At 43.0% G+C, this 22,060-nt stretch overlaps 1 protein-coding gene and 1 pseudogene across 1 annotated transcript in view; one reads left to right on the top strand and one right to left on the bottom strand.

The window, feature by feature from the left end:
- Window positions 1-22,060, top strand: part of LOC126484224 (probable cytochrome P450 6a14) — a 54,656-nt gene that overhangs the window by 7,487 nt on the left and 25,109 nt on the right. Inside the window, exons 3-4 of the mRNA XM_050107639.1 lie at window positions 8,582-8,874; window positions 12,861-13,051. Coding sequence (XP_049963596.1) covers window positions 8,582-8,874; window positions 12,861-13,051 — 484 coding nt within the window. The remainder of the gene's footprint in view (window positions 1-8,581; window positions 8,875-12,860; window positions 13,052-22,060) is intronic.
- Window positions 16,536-16,653, bottom strand: LOC126485283 (5S ribosomal RNA; annotated as a pseudogene).

Here is a 22,060-nt window from a genome sequence, read left to right as displayed (position 1 = left end):
TGCTTTGACTTCTTTGAACCAGGTAATTTGGGTTCTGGGGTTCTTGTCAAAAAACATGAATATTTTCTTTGTCAGCCTTTCATCATTCATTCTTTTGAAATGGGCGTAAAAGCTTACTCTTCTCTTCCTCATAGTATCTCCCACTTTCTCAATTTTGTCATACACTTCTGTATTACTTCTAAGCTTCCAAGTCCCATTCTCAAACCTCGGCCCAAGAACTCTTCTAATGATTTTTCGCTGCTTTTTTGTTATAGCTTCCATTTCCTTGTTAGTGTTCATTGCTAAACATTCAGATGCATACAGACACTCTGGCTTAATCACAGTGTTGTAGTGCCTTATTTTTGCGTTAATTGATACTGACTTCTTGTTGTACACATTCTTTGTTAGCTGGAATGCGATTTCCATTTCTCTTGTTCTTGTTTTATTTCCTTCTTTATCTGAAGCATTGGGCTGGATGATTTCCCCTAAATATTTGAAATTAGAAACCTTCTTTATCTGGCCATACTTTGTAATCATATTGTTCGGTGCCTCTTTTACATTGGTTAGGTACTCTGTCTTTTCAAAGGAGATTTTCAGTCCTGCTTTTTCTGCTGTTTCATTCAGAATATTGATCTGTTTGACTGCTTCTTCCAAACTTCCTACCAGAATTGCTAAGTCATCAGCAAAAGTGAGGCAATCTACTTCTAATCCATCCTTTATTCTTCCTAATCTGATTTTTTGTATTCCTTCTTCAGTCGTTTTCTTCCTCCACTCTCTAATAACTTTTTCTAACACACAATTTAATAGGGTAGGTGACAACCCATCTCCTTGTCTTAATCCTGTTCTGATTTTGAATGGTCTGGATACCTCACCCCGGAACTTTACTTTTGCATAGGTATCCGTAAGTGTTTCTTTGACGATTGCGACTGTTTTCTTGTCTGCTCCAAACTCCCTAAGGATGTTAACCAAGGTTGTTCTGTCAACGGAGTCGTACGCCTTCTTGAAGTCAACAAACGTGATAAAGATGTCTTTTACCTCTTAATCGTCTATATTTAATAATTAACATCAAGTTTAAAATTTGCTCCACACAAGATCTTCCCTTCCTAAGGCCTGCTTGGTATTCACCAATTTCTTGATCAAGTTGTTTCTCCAATCTGTTTTGTAGGGCCTTAGATAGAATTTTATACGTTACCGGAAGTAAAGATATCCCTCTGTAGTTATTTGCATCGGTTTTATCCCCTTTCTTGAAGATGGGGTGGATTAATGCAGTTTTCCATTCTTCCGGTATACGTTCCGTTCTCCAAATCTCATTGATTATTCCCAGTAGTTTTTCTTGAGTTGTATTATCCACACTTTTCCACATTTCTGCAATTATCATGTCTTCCCCTGGTGCTTTATTGTTCTTAAGGTTTTTAATGATTTCTCTGATTTCTATGAGGCATGGGGGTTCAGAATTATTGTTTACTGTGTTTGGGATGTTGGCTGGTAATTTTTCAATAGGTTACTGATAGTTGAGGAGTTGTTCAAAATATTTTGCTAATATTTCACAATTTTCTTCATTATTCATTGCCAGTTTTCCACTGGTATCTTTAAAACACAGATTTGGTGCTACATATTTTTGTAGTTTCTGTCTGAATGTGCTGTAAAAGGATCTGTTATTGTTTCTCTTAAAATCTTTATCCATTTGTATAAGTTGGTTCTTTTCAAATAGTCTTTTTACTGATCTAATGAGTTTTGCTGTAGAAGATCTTTGCTGTTTGAACTCCAGGTAGTCCTTATCACTTTTGGTTAAGTGCCATTTCTTCCATGCCTTCATCCTTTGTTCTATTGCTTCCTCTCATATCTCATCCCACCATTCGTGTTTAATATAAATATGCTGCTTTAATCTCAAGGTCTGGAAGGTTGTAGGCAAACTAGTGTGAGCTTCCGACAGTCTCTCTAATTAGCTTTCTCAAGAGTGTGGAGCACAGATCTACGGATTCTGGATTTCATTCTGGAGAGCTATGGTTGTTCACAGCACACACTCAAACCAACTCTAAGCTCCAACTCTACCTCCAGCTCCTTATGGGAGTAGTCGGGCTACTGTGCCGCAAAATTCTCTTCATCCAAGATGTTTTGTTCTGTTATTTAATTTCACGAGGTCAGATTAGAGTTTTGTAACTCTAAAGTTGCTTTGCTTGGTTTCAAGGAGTTTCACAATTCTTGTATTTTTCTTAGAGGTGAGGGAAACCTCTTTAAAATCTCATCTTGGTTTGGATAGCTGGTGCTTTCATGTTTAATGTATGGTGTACTCTTTTATTCAGCTCTTACTCTATCGCGTCTGATTCGTTGTCTTTTTTTTCTGTAGAGGAATGCACAGATTCTTAGTCCCTAGCATGTTGGTGACATCTATGATGATCTCTTCACTCCCGTAATCAATGTACTACCGAGGCGTTTGTGGTGCATAATAGTGTAGGAAATTAATGTCCAGCCTTTTTTTTTTGTATTGGCCCTCTTGTATCTGTTGCATAGCGGCAATATGCGCCTCTCTATACAGGTGCCATATGTGTGGCTGTTCATGTGTACGGGCTTTGCATGCTGTATTGTAGGTTTTATGGACGGTTATTGATTAGTGTTTCCTTGGGTACTTCGTTTGTTCTACAACGGTGATCAACCTTATCAAGCCGAGTCTGTTCTCCACTCTGCGGATTACTTGTTCTGCGTATGAGGAATGTGATGGAATAACGTGCCTCGTCATTCCCAGTTATTTTGCCCTGCCTTATTATGAATTCCTTGAAAACTCCTACTTGTGGTAAAACATACTTGTTAACCACTTGTTAGGAGCCACTGTTTTAGGCCTTTCGTGGAATACAGTTGTAATTAACTCGGCCACCCGTCCTGGGACTCCGTGTTTTACGCTACAGAGACTTGAGTGCTACTAGTACATATTGTCGAACGCCCTCTATTTGTAAGTCAAGTGGTGAGGTGCCGCCACTGAGATTGAGTCTCTTGGCTTATGGTTGGCGATGTGGATTATGACGTCAAATGTGGCTTGTTTTTTCTTTGATCATTTTAATTGATGAAAGGATAAAATTTAAAAATGCAGCAAACTACGTAGGCGAAAGGGAATACAAACGCCTAAGACACTGACAGGAAGTGCAAATTTGCTAAGCAGGAATGGCTACATGACCAATGCAAGGATTTAGAAACATACTTCACTAGGGCAAAGACACATACCGTCTACAGGAAAATTAAAGAGACCTTCGGGGTATAGAGAAGCACTTGTATAAAAATCAGGAGCTCAGATGATAAGCAGGTCCTAAGCAAAGAAGGGAAAACTGAAAGATGGAAGCAATTTATACAGGGCAATGTTATTGCAAGGAAAGTGGACGTACTAGAAGATGAGTTGAGACTTATTACAATGCGAGAAGAATTTTACAAAGCTGTGAAAGACGTCAGTATAAACTAGGGCCCAGGTGTGCAAGATATTCCCTCAGAACTTCTGGAAGAGCCTTCGATGACAGAGCCATGACAAAATTCTTCTATCTGGTGTGAAAGATATACGAGACAGGCGAAGCACCCTCAGAATTCAAGAAAAATGTAGTAATTCAATTCCAAAGAAAGCAGTTGCTGACAGATGTGAAAATTACTGGACAATCAGTTTATTAATTCATTGTTGCATAATACTAATACGAATTCTTCACAGAAGATACGGGAACACGCTAGGCAATACCAACCCTCCGACTTACCTTAGAGGATTGGTTACGGAAAGACAAACATACATTTATAGCAGTTGTGCACTTGGAGAAGCCATTTGGCAACGTTGACTGGAATACCATGTTTGAAATGCTGAAGATAGCAGGAGTAAAATACCGGAACCAGACGGCAGTTATAAGAGTCGAGGGGCATGAAAGGGAAGCAGTAGTTCAGAAGGGAGTGAGATACGGTTGTAGCCTGTCCCTGGTGCTATTCAGTATGTACATTGAAAAACTAGTACAAGAAACCAAAGAAAAATTTGGAATAGGAATTAAAGTTGAGGGAGAAGACATACAAACTTTCAGGTTTGCTAATGACATTGTAATTCTGTCAGACACTGCAGAGAACTTGGAAGAACAGCTAAATGTAATGGAGAGTGTCTTAAAAGGAAGGTATAAGAGGAACATAAAGAAAAGTAAAACAATGATAACGTAATGTACTCGAATAATGTCCTATGATGCTAAAAGAATTAGATTAGGAAACGAGACATTTAAAATAGTAGATTAGTTTTGCTATTTGGGCGACAAAATAACTGATGATGGCTGAAGTGGAGAGGATATAAAATGTAGACTGTCAACGGCAAGAAAAGCATTTCTGAAGAAGAGAAATTTGTTAGCATCGAATACAGATTCAAGTGTCAGGAAGTCTTTTCTGAAGGTATTTGTCGGGAGTGTAGCCGTGAATGGAAGTGAAACATGGACAATAAACAGCATGGACTGAAAGAGAATAGAAGGTTTCGAAATGTGGTGCTACAGAAGAAAGTTGTAATTTAGGTGGGTAGATCAAGTAAGTAATGAGGAGGTATGAATGGAATTAGGGAGACAAGGAATTTGTGGCCCAACTTTTGTTGAAACGAAGGGATCGGTTGACGGGACACATTCTGAGACATGCAAGGGATCACCTATTTAGTATTGGTGAGAAGTGTGGGTGATAAAAATCGTAACGGGAGACCAAGAGATGAAAACAATAAGCAGATTCAATAGATGTAGGTTGCAGTAGTTACTCGGAGATGAAGAGGCTCGCACACGATAGAGCAGCATGGAGAGCTACATCAAACGAGTGTTCAAACTGAAGAGCACATCAACAATAACAACTTCTTTTCGATTTATATTTGTATTAGGTCACTTTTCACTATGTACAATCGGATTGTTAGTTAATTCACTGGTCGGTATTGGCTATAATCACGTAGGCCTACCAATAAGCTGTGAAGTACTGCACGCCTGGGAGTTATATAGAGCTGAGTGCTGACAGAAAGGGCAATGCGGGCAAGACATTCCTCAGAAGCCACATTCGGCTGAAGAGGGGCTGGGAAGGCAGTTGTCATGTCCTGCAGGGGTGGACATTTACTGCCCTGAGAGAGAGCTGAGCGAGGTGGCGGTACTTTACAACGCTGGAGGCCACAGAACTCTTGTAGCATGGACAGTGCAGGTGGGAGATTGCATTCTGGTAATTTCAGCCCTACGAGGTTGCCGACTGCGTATTGCGTCCACTGTGTAGGCAGAAAATTACAAGTACGCCGCATTGTCTGCAGTGTGACCAACGCACCAACGAGCAGATCATCGGTGCTGTATAAATGCTAGCCATACTGCAAAAGGAGATATGTGCGATTCGGTTCGGCAGATAGGAAAACACTCGCAGTAAATGTGTTGAATTACACCCAATTGTCCACTGAGCTACTTCTGGATGTGCCAGTCAGGGTTTACGTCTTATCTTTCTCACAGCTTATCAGTAGTTGATAATAGAAGCATGACTAAAGAAAAATTAAGACACGTTCATAGAATTTTTCGACCTGGAAAAAGCGTTCGACAATGTAAAATGGTGCAAGATGTTCGAAATTCAGAGAAAAATAGGGGTACGTCATAGGGAGAGAATAATAATATACAGTATGTACAAGAGACAAGAGGGACTAAGAGTGGACGAATGAGAACGAAATGTCGGATTAACAATGGTATAAGACAGGGATGTAGTCTTTTGCCCCTACTGTTCAATCTGTACATGGAAAAAGTAATGATGGAAATAAAAGAAATGTTCAGGACAAGAATTAAAATTCAAGGTGAAAGGATATCAATGACACTTTTTCGCTAATGGATCACGCTGCTGTCCTTAGTGCTGGACGGAATTAACCGTCTAATGAGTACTGAATACAGACTGAGAGTAAATCGAAGAAAGACGAAAGTAATAAGAGGTTGTAGAAATGAGAAGAGCGAGAAAGTTAAAACCAGAATACATGGTCACGAAGTAGATGAAGTTAAGTAATTCTGCTACCTGGGCACCACAATAACTAATGACAGACGGAGCAAGGAGAACACCAAAAGCCGACTAGCACTGGCAAAAATGGCATTCCTGGCCAACAGAAGTCTACTAGTATCAAACATAGGCATTAATTTGAGTAAGAAACTTCTGAGAATGTACGTTTGGAGCACAGCATTGTATGGTAGTGAGACATTGGAACAGAAGAGAATCGAGGAATTTGAGATGTGGTTTTACAAAAGAATGTCGAAAATTTGGTTGGCTGATAAGGTAACAAATGAAGAGGTCCTGCACAGAATCGGAGAGGAAAGGAATATATGGGAAACACTGATAAGGAGAAGGGAGAGGATGATAGGATATATGTTAAAACTTCAAGGATTGACTCCCATGGTACTAGAGGAGACTGTAGCGGGCAAAAACTGTAGGGGAAGACAGAGATTGGAATACATCGAGCAAACAATTGAGGATGTAAGGTTGCAAGTGCTACTCTGAATTGAAGAGGTTGGCACAGCAGAGGAATTCGTGGCGGGCCGCATCAAACCATTCAGAAGACTGATGACTCAAAAGAAGAAACATCAGCATCAACTCTCTTTGTGTCCGTCTAATGAAGGGGAGCCCGCTCTAATGTTCATCCAATCTCGAAACTACATTTAGGGTAGAATCTGTCATTTTTTCATATTTCTGCTACTTTTGGCACCCCTTTTTTTTTTTTTTAAATTGATCAGTTACAGTAGTCAAGTTGTGATTCATTTTGGTAGCTCCCCGATAGGAATAATTGGTTTCATTCGGTAGACTAAAATGAAGTAAAACCATAACACAGCATTTCGTTATTCGTTTTATGTAAGTCCCTAGGTGTAGGCTGTCGATGGCAGGGTCGATTTAATCATTTACAGGTGTGAGGATTCAGCTGCAGAGACAACATTAGCAAGCCACGTATACGCACTGTATGTTACAAAAGAACCATGGGGGTTTACACACGTATGGACAGCAGGTGGAAAAAAGGGGCTGTACTGTGCAGGAATTACCCTTCTAGTGACTGTACTGCCACCGACAGTTAGAGAAAAGTGTTGCAGACTTGCAACTGTAATGATGAGTCACCCCACCACGAACGATGGGAAAAAATAAAGTATAAAACAATTTCGGACGCCCCTAGAATGATGAAACGAAAACATCTGCACTGATGGGCCAAACCGTTGTAATAACGGGTTGGTCGACTTATAGAACGCAATACATCAGTGATTTTGTGTGGCGTGGTTGTGACAAGCCCTCGTTAGGTTTCCAGAGGGACGTGCCGACAGACGCCTACACACAGGTCACGCAGTTCCTGTCAGTGGTCTGAGGACGCGGATAGTTTACGACAGCTTCCCAAATGTATGTCACCAGGTCAGGCTAATTTGGAGGCAAAGACAACAATGTGAATTCACCATGTGCTCCGCTAATCCGCGCAGTACGATTCTGCCCTTCTTACACAGACAGTTGTCCTGCTGAAAGATGCCATAGCCATCGGAAAATACACCAGTTATGAAGGGATGCAGGTGGTCCTCGCCAATGTTGACGTAGTCTACAGCTGTCTCGCTGTTTTCGGTTACTGCCGAAAGTCCTACGGAAGCCCAGGTGAATGTCCTGCGTAGCATAAAGTTGACGTTATCAGGCTGCGATCTATGGTGCACTTCATGTTTGGTGCAGCTGCTCACTGGGATGATGGCGTTTCCAGTCACGACCATCAATCTGGTGTAACACGAAACGTGATTCATCTGACTGTGCGATACGTTTCCATGTCAATGATAATGTGTCCACTACAAACATAACTGACGATGTGGTTGGGTCAACATGGAAGGACGTCGGAGTCCTGTTATACAGAGAAAGCAAACATCATCAAAGTTCTGCGATGAGGCATGGGCGTCCAACGCCTTGTTACCTTCAACCATTTTCCTTGACGGTCACGACAGAGTAGCTCTAAGTGCCGACTAGCTGTTTGCTCGAAGTTCGTTCCCAGTCGGCGGCTGCATACCAATCTTCCCTTTGTTAAAGTCTCTTATGTCAGTCGATATCCCCATTCGCGGCTCTTATCATCACTATTGTGATTCCTCATTTGTCTCTGCCCAGGTTATATACTTTTCTTATTACGACATGTGCCCACAACGCCACCATGGAACTGTCGGTCTCGTTCTGGAAAGTAGTCTTATAGATTTGGCTCAGTCCGTGTACATACTTGGCTGTTTCTGTTAATGAAGTCGCAGGTGTCTATGGCTCGTTTAACGAGGAGGGTGACAGCAAGTTATATTTTCGATGGGGGGAAGTGGAGAGACAGTAACGAACTGTTGACCCTCACAACCAAATCGTGGATCCGTGACAGCAGGTAGTTCACACCCTGGCACAGGTGCAACTATAGTTCGTGTGTCTTTTGATTTTGTACAGTTGGGTGCCATACGGGCCACGACCAGTCTGTTGTCAGGGAAAAATTCAAATGCTCTCCTGTCTGTGCCTGAAATGTCGCATTCATTTCGGTAGAGTTGTAAAATGCTGTTTTGCACAGTATTCCATTTGCGGTCCGCCCAGGTATTGGTGATGAAAAGCTTGACATAGTTACTATGATGGTGCGCCCTCGGCCTTGCAGACGCTAGCGGACTGCGGCCGCGAGATGGGGGAGGTGATGGAGGAGCCCGCGTCCAGAGGGCAGGTGGTCGAGATGCGCGAGCTGAGTGCGCGCTTCACCACTGACGTCATCGCGTCCGTCGCGTTCGGCGTCGAGGTGAACTGCCAGCGCAACCCGGAGGCGGCGTTCAGGCAGTGGGGCCGCCGCATCTTCAAGCAAAACTTCCGCAACACGCTCAACTCCGCCCTCACGGCCATCAACCCCAAGCTGCTCACCCTCACACTGGAGTGCTGCAACGCTCTGTGTTTGACGAGGTACGACGCGGCTGCGCCTGCTGAAGGGGAGTCCTAGCAGTTAGTCGCCGGTCCCACATGACTGCTTGCTCTGTCACACACTCGCTTCATGTCTGTTGTCCGGACTCCGGATATGCGAATTACCGAGCACGACCGCTCTTTGCTGACGTCACGCCTCGCCTCGTCGCACAGTGTTGCACAAATTCAAGGCCATTCTTTCTTTCTCTCTCTCTCTCTCTCTCTCTCTCTCTCTCTGCCCACCCCTCCTCCCCTTTCTTTCTTCTGTTTTTCTCTTCCCTTCCTCCCCTTTATTTCTACTCTCTCTCTCTCTCCCCTTTCTTTCTTCTCTCTGCCTCACTCCTTCACTCTTCTCCTTCTTTCCCTTTATTTTTTTCTCTCTCTCTCCCACTCCCCCTTCCTCCTTTTTCATTCTTCTCTCTCTCTCCCCACTCTTCCTCCCCTTTGTTTCTTCTCTCCTCCCTCATTCCCTGTGCGTTCCTCCCCTTCCTTTCTTCTGTCTCTGTGTGTCCTTTTCTCTCTCCACTTTCTTCTCCTTTATTTCTTCTCTCTCTTTCACTCTCACTCTCTCCCTCTCACTACCTCTATCCCAGTCTCCCTTCCTTCCTTTACTTTCTTCTCCCTCTCTCTCTCTCTCTCTCTTTCTCCACCCTTCCTCCCCATTCTTTCTTTTCCCTCCCTCTGTCTCTCTCTCCTCTCCTCTCTCTCTCTCTCTCTCTCTCTCTCTCTCTCTCTCTCTCTCTCTCTCTTCCTCTCTCTCAGTCTCTGTCCCTCTTAACATAAAAGAAATGTTTCCAAGAGTGCATTGTGGACAGGGCCCTCCAATGAGCTCGCGATTCTGACGATCTAAAGCGCCAATTGGAAAAAAATTGGCACAGTATTCCTAAGGTAGACATTAAGCAACTCTATCAATCAATGACAAGCGGAATAACGGCTTGCAAAAGTGCGAGAGGTGTCCCAACGCGTTATTGATTTGCTCAATTTGTGAAGCTATTTTATTTAATTTTATTTTAATGTTAAAATTTATTTCGTGGTACTTATAAGCTACAGCTAGAAATTCAGGAAACGATCTTATTAATAGCTTATGTCAGTGTGGTCAAGGGTTTCTCACTAGAATGTAGATGAGAAATAGTTGCATTAACAAATGATCTGTCAAAGCAAAACAAGATGACCATGCATAGAAAGAAGATTCTATAGGAATAGGAAACGACAGGTACTGTATTTCAGTTTCTGTAGTAATGTGTGCCATCACCAATTACTTTAATCTTTGCACAATTGAGAGCTCCTTTAATCCGTACAGACACAGACTCTGACTCATTTATTTTACGATGATTCCTCGTCCTGAGAACCAGCGGTATAGTAGACATATAATAAGGTATACCTCTATCTCTGTTATAGACTTCACGTACCTGAAATGCCTGATATCCTGCTGCTGCAACACATTTGATATATATCTTCGATATAACAGTATACTACGCGTATCTCCGATACTCAAGAATATAGTATTAAAGGTGGCCAGCGCGGCTGGTTGAGCTCGCTATTATTACTTGAGTTCTGTCGGGCTAAAATTCACTTTGGCGGTTGCGTAAGCCGCGCTGCGGTTAGATAAGGAAGTGCTGTGCAAGTGACGTTTCTCTTAAGACGGCGTCAGTCGTGGAGCAGCCGCACTGGCAGCAGTATCGACACAGACTAGTGATGCCGCGTTGTTATAGGAGTAGAAGGCGTTCGCGGCTTACTGTATATAAAGCTATTGATAATATTGCTATTAGTACGAAGAATGGAGTATGGACCCAAGTAATTTTGCATGGCACTCCATTCTTTTGCGGACGCGTATTGAATTTCAGGCTTACGAACGCAGACGCTAATGGACATGGTAATGGTTGGTTTACTATGGCCGTAGTCTGTGATCCTAAAATAGACACTGTAGCAGGGCTGGAGACTTTTGTCGATAAATTGTTGCCTATCGGACATTTCAGATATGTTAAGTCTATAACTGACATAGAGGTACATCTTATTATATGTCCACAATGCAGCTGGTTCTCAGGACGAGGAATCATCGTAATATAAGCGAGTCACAGTCTGTGTCATTAGGGCTTAAAGCAGCTCTTAATTCTGCCAAGATTAAAGTTGTTGGTGATGTCACACATTACTACAGAAGCCGAAATAAAGAACCTATCCTTTCATTGCCTCCTGTGAGCTGCAGAAGCATCGACACAGACTGAGCGTGCCACGATCGACATGTAAGAGTGTAGTGTAGAAACAGATGGGAGTGTAGTGTACAACATGTCTTACTGCATTGCTGACAATGTAGGATGCGTGGTAGTTATCAGTCTGTCCAGTGACAACCTGCTTGGAAGTATTACCTTCAATTAAAGAATTCGTCTTCTTCCGCAGTTTTTCAAAATAATGCAACGTGGGGAAGCACTTGTAGCTGTGCTTTATTTTCTTTACTGACCGATTGGAATAGCTAGTGGTTCCTGGAACCCTGTCATTCATAGTCTTATATGCGATTTATTGTTTCCTCTTTTGCCCCTACCGTTTGGCTCTACTGCAACGGCGTTGCATACAGTGACACGTGCCAGATTATGCACAACTTTCCCTGCACATGTGGTGCCACGCTAGGTTGAAAAGAGATAGCAACAAGAACGTTCCAGTTGCACAGCAAGTTGGCAGTCGACACTGAACTGGGGTGGCCACCCTTTCGGAACAGAGGGATGGACTGGACCGGCACTCACGAAGAGGGTGCGTTTCTTCGTCAGTGCCGTGTTGTATCTGAGGAGCCCTGCCAACAGGGCACTTTCACTGTCTGCACAAATGTTCTTCTGATAGCGTCCTTCTCAGGCCATCCTGTGTAATCTACTGATAGCTTACATTCAATTTAGCAGCTGAAATGCAACGATGTTACTGTAAATGAAACACTAAAACTACAGGCTGACAATTACTGAATTATATAAAAAAAACGTAAATTAGTTACAAACTACGGCGTGTATACACTTTATTCGTGCTCCTCCCGGCGGAGGTTCGAGTCCTCCCTCGGCCATGAGTATTTGAGTCGTCCTCAGCGTAAGGTAGTTTGAGTTAGAATAAATACTGTGTAACCTTACGGACTGATGACCTCAGCAGTTTCGTCCCATAAGACCTTACCACAAAATTCCAAATTTTACACTTTATTCGACATTTAAACGTTACTATATATTCGGATTTAGGTCATGACATGTTCTCTATGATTGACATCATTGGCGATGATGTGGGGCAGACGAATAGCGAAATTCTGCATGACCCGCTCAAGTGTCAGAACATCGATGCTGTCGATGACCTCCTGTATGGCTGTTCTCAGCTCGAAATTCGTTTAGGGGTTATTGCTGTATTACTATCCGGAGAATATGATGGCCAATCGAGGTCCAAGCCAGTGGCCTCTGGATACCCCAGAGCCAGAATGCTGTCACCATAGTGCTCCTCCAGGACATCAAACACTCTCCTGCTTCGATTTGGTCGAGATCCGTCATGCATGAACCACATTTTGTCTAAATCAGAGTCAATTTAGATAAAGGGGATGAAATCGGTCTTCCAGAACCTTGGCGTACCGATGATTCCGTGACTGGACATTTCACACCACACAGCCACCCGTTAAAGGTGAAGAGACTTCTCGAACGCGAAATGCGGATTCTCAGTCTTCCAAATGCGCCAATTTTGCTTATTGACGAACCCATCCAAATGAAAGTGGGCTTCGTCGCTAAACAAACCATACTAATTAACATCACGCCCCACGGCCAACCGTGGAGCTTGAACATCCTAACGCAAACCGTTCAAAAGTTATGACGATTTGATTTCGCATAGTTGAATAATTGTCACCCTGTATGTCGATGTTGCAAACTACGGAAAACGGTGTCGAGTTCCATAGACCTTTTTTTTTAAATTCTCTAATTTGCAGCACCGCGGTAAGAACAGTTGTAGATCACTAAAGACAAATTTCCTTGTGCTTCCTACAGTCCCAAGAGCAACTTGACTGAGGTGTCGCACTACTTCCGCAAGATGGTGAGCGACACGGTCAAGTACAGGGAGGACAACGGCGTGACGAGAAACGACTTCATGCACCTGCTGATCCAGCTGAAGAATGTGGGCTGCGTCGACAGCGACCGGCCGGGAGCAAACAAGCAAAAGGACGAGGACGACAAGTTGAGTGAGTGCTTTTCTCCTCTTTTTTTTTTTTTTGTCCTCAACTGTGACTGCTAGCGCTCCAGTAGTACAAAACACGAATGAGTTTCAGAGTATGGGACTTGCCACAGAAGAGATTTTGGATAAAAGATGAGTTGTAGTTAAAGTACGTCACTCTCGTATTACAAAAGTTATACTTGATTAATATATTAGCCGGCCGAAGTGGCCGTGCGGTTCTAGGTGCTGCAGTCTGGAACCGCGAGACCGCTACGGTCGCAGGTTCGAATCCTGCCTCGGGCATGGATGTGTGTGATGTCCTTAGGTTAGTTAGGTTTAACTAGTTCTAAGTTCTAGGGGACTAATGACCTCAGAAGTTGAGTCCCATAGTGCTCAAAGCCATTTGAACCATTTTTGATTAATATATTAGACACTAGTACTTTTCAGACCCCTCCGATTGTGAAGTCTCTTGGAGTATTTCAAGGGTAGGTCGGCAAACAATCCATCTTCCGTGCTATGTAAAAGAGTAGATAAAGATCAATCAAGTACCGGACCACTTAGTTTACTTAATATATAGGACTTAAACAGTCAACGCTACCTATCTTTGTTAAAAAAGCTTCCAGTTTTCAAAAGAACTGATGATAGTGGACTAAAACACTAAAAAGCTTACAAACTAGAGTAGAAACGAGGGAGAAACAAACAGAGGAAAGGGGCGCGCTTACTACGTACATTTTTCGACAGCCTTGCAGACCTAACTGACTGTCAAGTCACTAGAGAGGGAAGCTGCGTGTGCAGGCCGCAACCCTAGCTGTAATTTCTGGAAGCATGTTAGACATGAAGGTTAAAGAACCTTAAAGGCAGATAAAACATCAAAGTAATCGTCAAATTAAGGCAGTTAAACACATTAACTCGACGTTACAAGCGAGTCGTCGTCATTACAAGTCGTTGTGCTCACTGCTGAGCGTTGTGACCTCATTAACCATGCTTCTCTATCCTGGACGGTTACCATCTCCTCTTAGAGCCTGCTGAAGAGGTAGGTAAGAGATGTTCCCGATCTGATCCACCCATCTGCTGTCCGGCCTTCCCATTGCTCTCTTGCCCTCGATCTTCTCTCCCACGACTATTTTCTCTATGGTTTTTTTCATCTTTTCTCACAATGTAGTTTAAGAACTGGAGAATTTTTTGGTTGACACAAGATGAAAGACACCTGGAGATACTGAATTGCTCAATAATGGACATATATGTTCTTCTTTCGGGCCACTACATGCGCAGCTTTCTGCGCCAGCACCAATGCCCTAAGGGTCCACGTTTCCCAATCATAAAAGAAGACGGAAAACACGAGTGTTTCACGAAGCCGGACCCTTGTGTTTTTCGTTATTGCTTTGTTGTCAGATCTTGGTGAGCTTCTTTCTTGCCACTCGCTCTGGCGTGATCCGTCTTCTTACCTCATCTTCTCAGCTTCCATGTGTAGCAAATGGTTGGCCCAAGATAGATGCAAGATTGCACAACTTTCAGTTTCTTTAATCGACCTGTGAGTTGAACCTGGGCTCCTCAGTCAATTATCAGTATTTTGGGTTTTTAGAGATCAAGGTCCAGTCCACATGATAATTAACCTCCTTTACCTTTTATTAGTAGCTCAGCTAGTTCATCTTCCTTGGCAGCTAAAAGCACGGCGGCTTCATCAGCAAATTGGAGGTTGTTAATAGTTTTACCACCAACGTAGACCTTACAGTCCAGCCAGCTAGTCCCAATGACAAGTTCTTTGTAGCTGTCGTACAGATGGAGGTGGGGAAGATTGAACATAACCCTAACACCTTTTGATACACTGAAGAAATCAGACGTGCCAGCTCTTGTCTTCACAGCTGCGAGGTGATTATTCTACGGACTTCTGATAAGCGCTGTCAAGTGTGTTTGGACACTGAACTCTGCAAGCACTTCCGACAACTTATTAGACAAGAACACAAATCTTCCGCGATTTTTTCATTTTTCTTCTGATGTTGAGAATCCGTTCAAAAGTTCTTTTTCCTTCAACCAAACCTGCTTGTTCCCTGGATGTGTCAGGCTGAATGTATGGCCTCAAACCCTGGTTCAAGATGTAGAGCAAAATTTTGCTTGGGTGGGATATGAAAGCAAAAGCTCGTTAGTTGGAGCAGTTCCTGGTTGACTCTTTCTTGTATAGGAGGATGGAGAGACTTCAACTACTCTTCTGACCGCTCCCCAGTTTCCCATATTCTTGAACACATCGAATGCAGCACATAAACACTTTCCTGCCCCATTCCTTTGATAACTTTACTATATATACTGTCTACAAGGAGGAATTTATAGTTCTTGAGATACTGAATTACAGTGTCTGTTTCACTGCGTAATATTGTCGGTTACAAGGTAAGCTGCTCAATTCAAATGGTTCAAATGGTTCTGAGCACTACGGGACTTAACATCTCAGGTCGTCAGTCCCCTAGACTTAGAACTACTTAAACCTAACTAACCTAAGAACATCACAGACATCCATGCCCGAGGCAGGATTCGAACCTGCGACCATTGCAGCAGCGCGGTTCCTGACTGAAACGCCTAGAACCGTTCGGCCATAGCGGCCGGCGGTAAGCTGCTCAACTGTCTGGCTTTCCATACTGTTGTTAATCCCAGAATACATAGCTTTTAACAATACTGTTTCCACCTTGCAATTGGCAACAGCCAAGGAGAAAAAAGAATGGTAACTGCAAGCAGGTTTCGCGAAATGAGGGTTCCATGGAAACTTAATTACGTATATGGGTAGTTCATCCATCCCAGCAATCAAGAACCTCGCCGATTTTGCCTGTCCCAAGAATTCTAAGGCTTTGGAGACTGTCTTATAACTACAAACTAACAATTTTAGAATTTTTTTCCCTCTACTTGTCCCGTGAAACGTTGCGTCCTGCGAAAATTCATGATTCTAGGACAATGGGAATTACTTTATGGGTTTCGACATGTGAGTTTGCGAGTATCAAAATATGTGACAGAAATGGCCTAGCTTTTGACTGTGCTGACATAGATTTTTAACACCGCCAGTGGACTGTAGACCTTAGTATGTGACATAAATTTTCTGAGAGAAAGGGCTCTTAACAGTCGGAAAGATTGACAGACGGACAAGACAGTAATACTATACGGGAACCGGTATCTGTCCGATCCTAGACGGCTGAATAAAACATGCCGCCTTTGTTAACTGTGAGGTCTACATCTGCAGTCCTGCAGTAGCCTAATGAATATTACTCTCTAGCACCAAAATCCCATACGAAGAAGATCCGGCGCACGGATTCATATATAGCACCCAAAAATTAAAACTCCTCCCGAACAGGTCATGAAGGCCCAACGGCTCCCTACCGGCCGCCGTGTCATCCTCAGACCATAGGCGTCACTGGATGCGAATATGGAGGGGCATGTGGTCCAAGCGGTATGTCAGTTTCCGAGACCGGAGCCGCTACTTCTCAATCCAGTAGCTCCTCAGTTTGCCTCACAAGGACTGAGTGCATCCCGCTTGCCAACAGCGCGTGGCAGACCGGATGGTCACCCATCCAAGTGCTTGCCCAGCCCGACAGCGCTTAACTTCGGTGATCTGACGGGAACCGGTGTTACCACTGCGGTAAGGCCGTTGACCACGTATAGCACCTAGGCTGAAAATTAAAGGTATTCACTTCTCACTACTCGCTTTTCAGGGCAGTGCATAGCGGAGTAGATACATGTCTAAGCAATCGACTAATCCCCGTACCTCACTCTAGCTGGCACTGTTCTATCCCTTCAGCTCCCCTGCCACATGCCATTGTCCTCCACACCTTCACGATGACGCTGCATCCCCCCCCCCCCACACCCCCTGTTTTCATGTCCCCTCAAACGTATTTCGTGCGACCTTGGCACAGAATTATCGGTGAGAGATTATATTTGTTGAAAGATGGATCGGCCAAATTAATGTGCTGGCTGCTACACGATGTGTCTCACCCTGTTGTTGTATAGGTGTTAACTAAAGTCTTCACAACGGATTAAAGTGAACTGTTGAATTCTAAATGCCTCCTGTAATGTATTGTGCGGAAAAACTCGAATAACCCCGTAGCCGCCCAGATAAAGATAGATAAGCATCCTAGGAAGCCATCGTTAGGTACACGGGACTGCTAAAATCAGCTTCTGCAGAACATTGTCTGCAGACTACAAAAACACCGAGATTCTCATTACGACTTCCCCTTTCTGGCCTCACCACACGATCCGCAGCACTGATGATTTAATTAACAAGAAGTCTGACACAACTCGAGAAATACGCGGATTCTGGCATTGACGGTGTTACTCAGATCCATAAAACTGCTGTCCAATGTCCTTGAGGTGCATTTGTTGTAGAATCTTAGTGCATATTCTCAGCTCGTGTATATCCTGAGCAAAATAGAAAAGACGCACTACAAAGGAATTATCCGAATCAGACGAAATAGGTAGGTATGACGTACAATTACAGACAAACAAATGGTTATAATTTCAGAAAAATTTTGTGATTTATTTAAGAGAAATAGCTTTACAAATTGAGCAAGTCACTAACGAGATGGTTCACCTCTCTACCTTATGCAAACAGGCAATCGGTTTGGCGTTGATTGACAGGGATGGCAGATGTCCTCTTGAGAGGTATGGTAAAAATTCTGCCCAACTGCCGCGTTATAAAATGTGAAAAGGAAAATCCTTAGGCTCAATCTACATATACTTGGGGCAAATCAAGTGAAACGGAAAGAACGTAAGGATGTATAACCAGACGAGTATAGAGTAACAACAACAACAGAAAATGGTATAATGAGGATAGGATACGCTGTGAATGAAAAAGTAAGGCAGAGACCGAGTTACTGTGAGCAGTTCATTGACAGGGTCGTTCTCATTAAGATCGACAGCAAACCAACACCGACGACGATGATTCACATATACATGCCGACGTCGCAAGCTGAAGAAGAAGAATCAGAGAAGTATACGAGGATACTGAACTGGTAATTAAGTACGTAAAGGAAGCTGAAAATCTAGTAGTCACGGGGGACTGGAATGCAATTGTAGGGGAATGAGCAGAGGAATGGGTTACAGAAGAATATGGGCTTGGGACAAGGATAAAGACTAACTGAGTTCTGCAATAAATTTCAGCTAATACTAGCGAATACCCTATTCAGGAATAATAAGAGGAGGATCTATAATTGGGAAAGGCTGGGAGATACGGTAACATTTCACTTAGATTTGATCATGGTCAGACAGATACTCCGAAATCAGATACTGGATTTGTAAGGCGTACCTACGAGCAGATATAGACTCAGGTCTCAATTTAGTAGTGATGAGGAGTAGGCTGAAGTTTAGGAGACTAGTCAGGAACAATCAATGCACAAAGAAATTGGATACGTAAGTACTAAGGAATTAGAGGTACGATTGAAGTTCTTTAAGGCTATAGATATTGCGATCACTAATAGTTCAGCAGACACTTCTGCTGAAGAGGAATGGACGTCTCTAAAAACGGTAATCACAGACGTTGGAAAGAAAAATCTTAGATCAAAGAAGGTGACTGCGAAGAAACCATAGGTAACAGGAAAAATACTTCAGTTGATCGATGAAAGAAGGAAGTACAAAAATGTTCAGGGAAATTCAAGAATACAGAAAGACAAGTCACTTACGAATAAAACAGATCGAAAGCTCAGGGAAGCTAAGGTAAAGTGGCTGCTTGAAAAATGTGAAGAAATCGAAAAAGAAATGATTGTTGGAAGGACTGACGCAGTATATAGAAAAGTCAATTTAAACCAAGGGTGGTGACATTAAGAGCGCAGTGGAAATTCCTCTGTTAAATGCAGAGCAGAGAGCAAATAGGTGGAAGGAGTACATTGGAGGCCTCTATAAGGGGGAGATTTGTCTGGGAGAAGAAACGGCAGTCGGTGTGGAAGAGATAGGTCACCCAGTATCAGAGACAGAATTTAAAAGAGCTTTGGAAGACTTAAGGTCAAAGAAGGGATACATAACATGAAATCAGAATTTCTAAAATCATTTGAGGAAGTGAAAATAAAACGACTACTCACGTTGGTGTGTGGACTGCATGAGTCTGGCATTATACCATCAGACTTTCGGGAAAAGATCATCTATACAATTCCGAAGATTGCAAGAGCTGGCAAGTGCGAGAATTATCGTACATTTAGCTTAACAGCTCATGCATCCAAGTCGCTGACAAGAGTAATATACAGCAGAATGGAAAAGAAAACTGAGGGTGTGCTCGATGACGATCACTTTAGCTTTAGAAAAGTTGAAAGGCACCAGAGAAACAATTCTGACGCTCCAGCTGATAATGGAAGTAAAACTAAAGAAAAACCAAGACACGTCCATAGGATCTGTCGACTTGGAAAAAGCTTTCGACAATGTAAAATGGTGCACGATGTTTGAAATTCTGAGAAAAAGAGGGGTACGCTTTAGGAAAAAACGGGTAATGCACAGTATCTACGTGAGTCAAGAGGGAACAGTAAGAGTGGTCGACCAAGAAAGAACTGCTCGGATTGAAAATGATGAGCCGGCCGGTGTGGCCGAGCGGTTCTAGGCGCTTCAGTCTGGAACCGCGCGACCGCTACGGTCGCAGGTTCGAATCCTGCCTCGGGCATGGATGTGTGTAATGTCATTAAGTTAGTAGTTCTAAGTTCTAGGGGACTGATGACCTCAGCTGTTAAGTCCCATAGTGCTCAGAGCCATTTTTTTGAAAATGATGTAAACGAGGGATGCAGTTTTTCTTCTCTGTTGTTCAATATATACATCGAAGAAGCAATAACGGAAATTAAAGAAAAATTCGAGGGTGGAGTTAAAATTCAAGGTGAGGGGATATCAGTGATAAGATTCGCTGATGACATTGTTACTCTCAGTGAAAGTGAAGAAGAATTACAGGCCCTTCTGAATGGAATGAGTAGTCCAATGAGTACAAAATATGGATTGAGTAAGTCGAGAAAGACGAAAGTAATGAGAAGTAGCAGAAACGAGAACAACGAGAAACTTAACATCAGGATTGAGGATCACGAAGTAGATGAAGTTAAGAAATTCTACTACCTTGGCAGCAAAATATCCCACAACCGACGGAGCAAGGAAGACATAAAAAGCAGGCTAGCGCCGTCAAAAAGAACATTCATGGCCAAGAGAAGTCTGCTAGTATCAAACATGGACGTTAATTTGAGGAACAAAGTTGTGAGAATGTATGTTTGGTGCACAGAATTGTATGGTAGTGAAACATGGACTGTGGGAAAATCAGAACAGAACAGAATCAAACCATTTGATATGCCACAGAAGAATGTTAAAAATTGGGTTAACTGTCAATAAGAGCAATGAGAAAGTTCTGAGCCGAATCAGCAAGGAAAGGAATATATGGAAAAAAACCGTAAGGAGGAAGATACACAATGGTAGGACATCTATTAAGATATCATGGAATGTCTTCAGTGGTACCAATACTACTGCGGGTTTTAAACTGCAGAGAAAGGCAGAAATAATTCTCTTTCCATTCAATGGAGGTAAGAAACATTTCACTCTTTCGTATTGTCTGGTTATCTATCTCTTTCCAAGCACTAATCCCGACATGCGGGGTCTGCTGGTTAATTGGATGTACCATGTTAATTTGAAGGGGTGGCCAGATGCCCTTCCTGACTCAACACCATACCCCTCAGGAAGGAATGAGTGTATCCCATCTGCCTGTGTCTAGTGTAATCCATGGAATAGTGCAAATGTGTTCAGATGTCCGTGAGTCGTGTAACTGAGGCGGAACGTGGGAACCAGCCTAGTATTCACATAGCTGGATGTGGAAAACCGCCTAAAAACAACATCCAGGCTGGCTGGCCCACCGGCCTTCGTCGTTAATCCGGTTTGCGGATTCGATGTCTGGTTATAACCCTGTTTATTGACTCGGGAAAGCTGGGTCGATTTCTCATCAAATTACACGTTTTCTGTGTTTTATTTCATGAGGTCTCTTTTTATTTTCCTGTATGCAGGATCAGCTAATAGTTGCGGGGCACCTCCGTTGTCCGGTTTGGTGACCACAATACGTTTGTCGCTCTTTATGAAATGAAGACCCTCTCCTTCCCGCACCGATGTGTTGCTTTTGAGCGGTTTCGTTTTCCGTAGGATTCTCAATACGTCCTGTCTTACTTCTACCTTCGGAAGTGAAAACAGGGATGCATCGATACCACTGACAATTTCTTCAGCGAGGGATCTCATAGATTTGGCTGCGGAATTCACACTTTTGCCCACAACAGAGATGTCTCCTGCATCGAGCTCACCCAACAATGACTACTCGTTTTTGATCCAGAATACAGTCTTTTCTGCACACTTTGTACGTCGGTTTCTTGAACATCCCGTTTTGGTTTGTATCTTTTTAACCCCGTAGCCTTGTAGAATGGTTGAACGTTGTACTGTCCCCTTTATCCAAGTCTTGAGGAGAAAGAATTCTCGCCAGTGGTAAATGTAAAGCAATTAAAATAGAGCAGAACTGTGTAAGCTTCTTTCCCGAAGTTCTTCCCTAGTCCTTTTATAGATCGTCAAGGCATGGTTTGTCTGAACTTGACGATTAGTTCTGATGAAATTGGCGATAACGTCGTTATCACGACAACAGGAGAAAAGAACCTGATCATTAAGTAATTTACGTCTTGTTCTTCGGAGGTTCTCCTGCCCTCCAAGAACGGTCTAAACATCTTGCCCATACGAGCGTTCTTTGTTCGTCTGCAGGTTTTCGTAGCAGCCCTCATTGAATGGAAAATAATGTAAGTTGTCAGACAGCTTCAAGTTCCTCTTAAAACTCTTTCTTCACAATCGACGTTTCGATCTTTCTGTTTGGATGGTTCTTCTCAGGGTCTTCTGGTATCTTCAGTTAGCTGAACATTTTCAAGGACGATTATCGTGTTCACTTATAAACGAAATTGCCATTTCGAACGTCTGTTTGTCGAGAGAAAGGTATCACATGTTTTTCAGATACCTTGTACAAAGAAAGGAATCACAGCTTCAAATTCAGCACATTTCCCAGGTTTCGGTCCTCTGTAGAATTTCCGTG

This window comes from Schistocerca serialis, chromosome 6 (genome assembly GCF_023864345.2).
Source record: "Schistocerca serialis cubense isolate TAMUIC-IGC-003099 chromosome 6, iqSchSeri2.2, whole genome shotgun sequence".
Taxonomy (NCBI): Eukaryota; Metazoa; Arthropoda; class Insecta; order Orthoptera; family Acrididae; genus Schistocerca; species Schistocerca serialis.
This window is presented reverse-complemented; position numbering and strand designations above follow the sequence as displayed.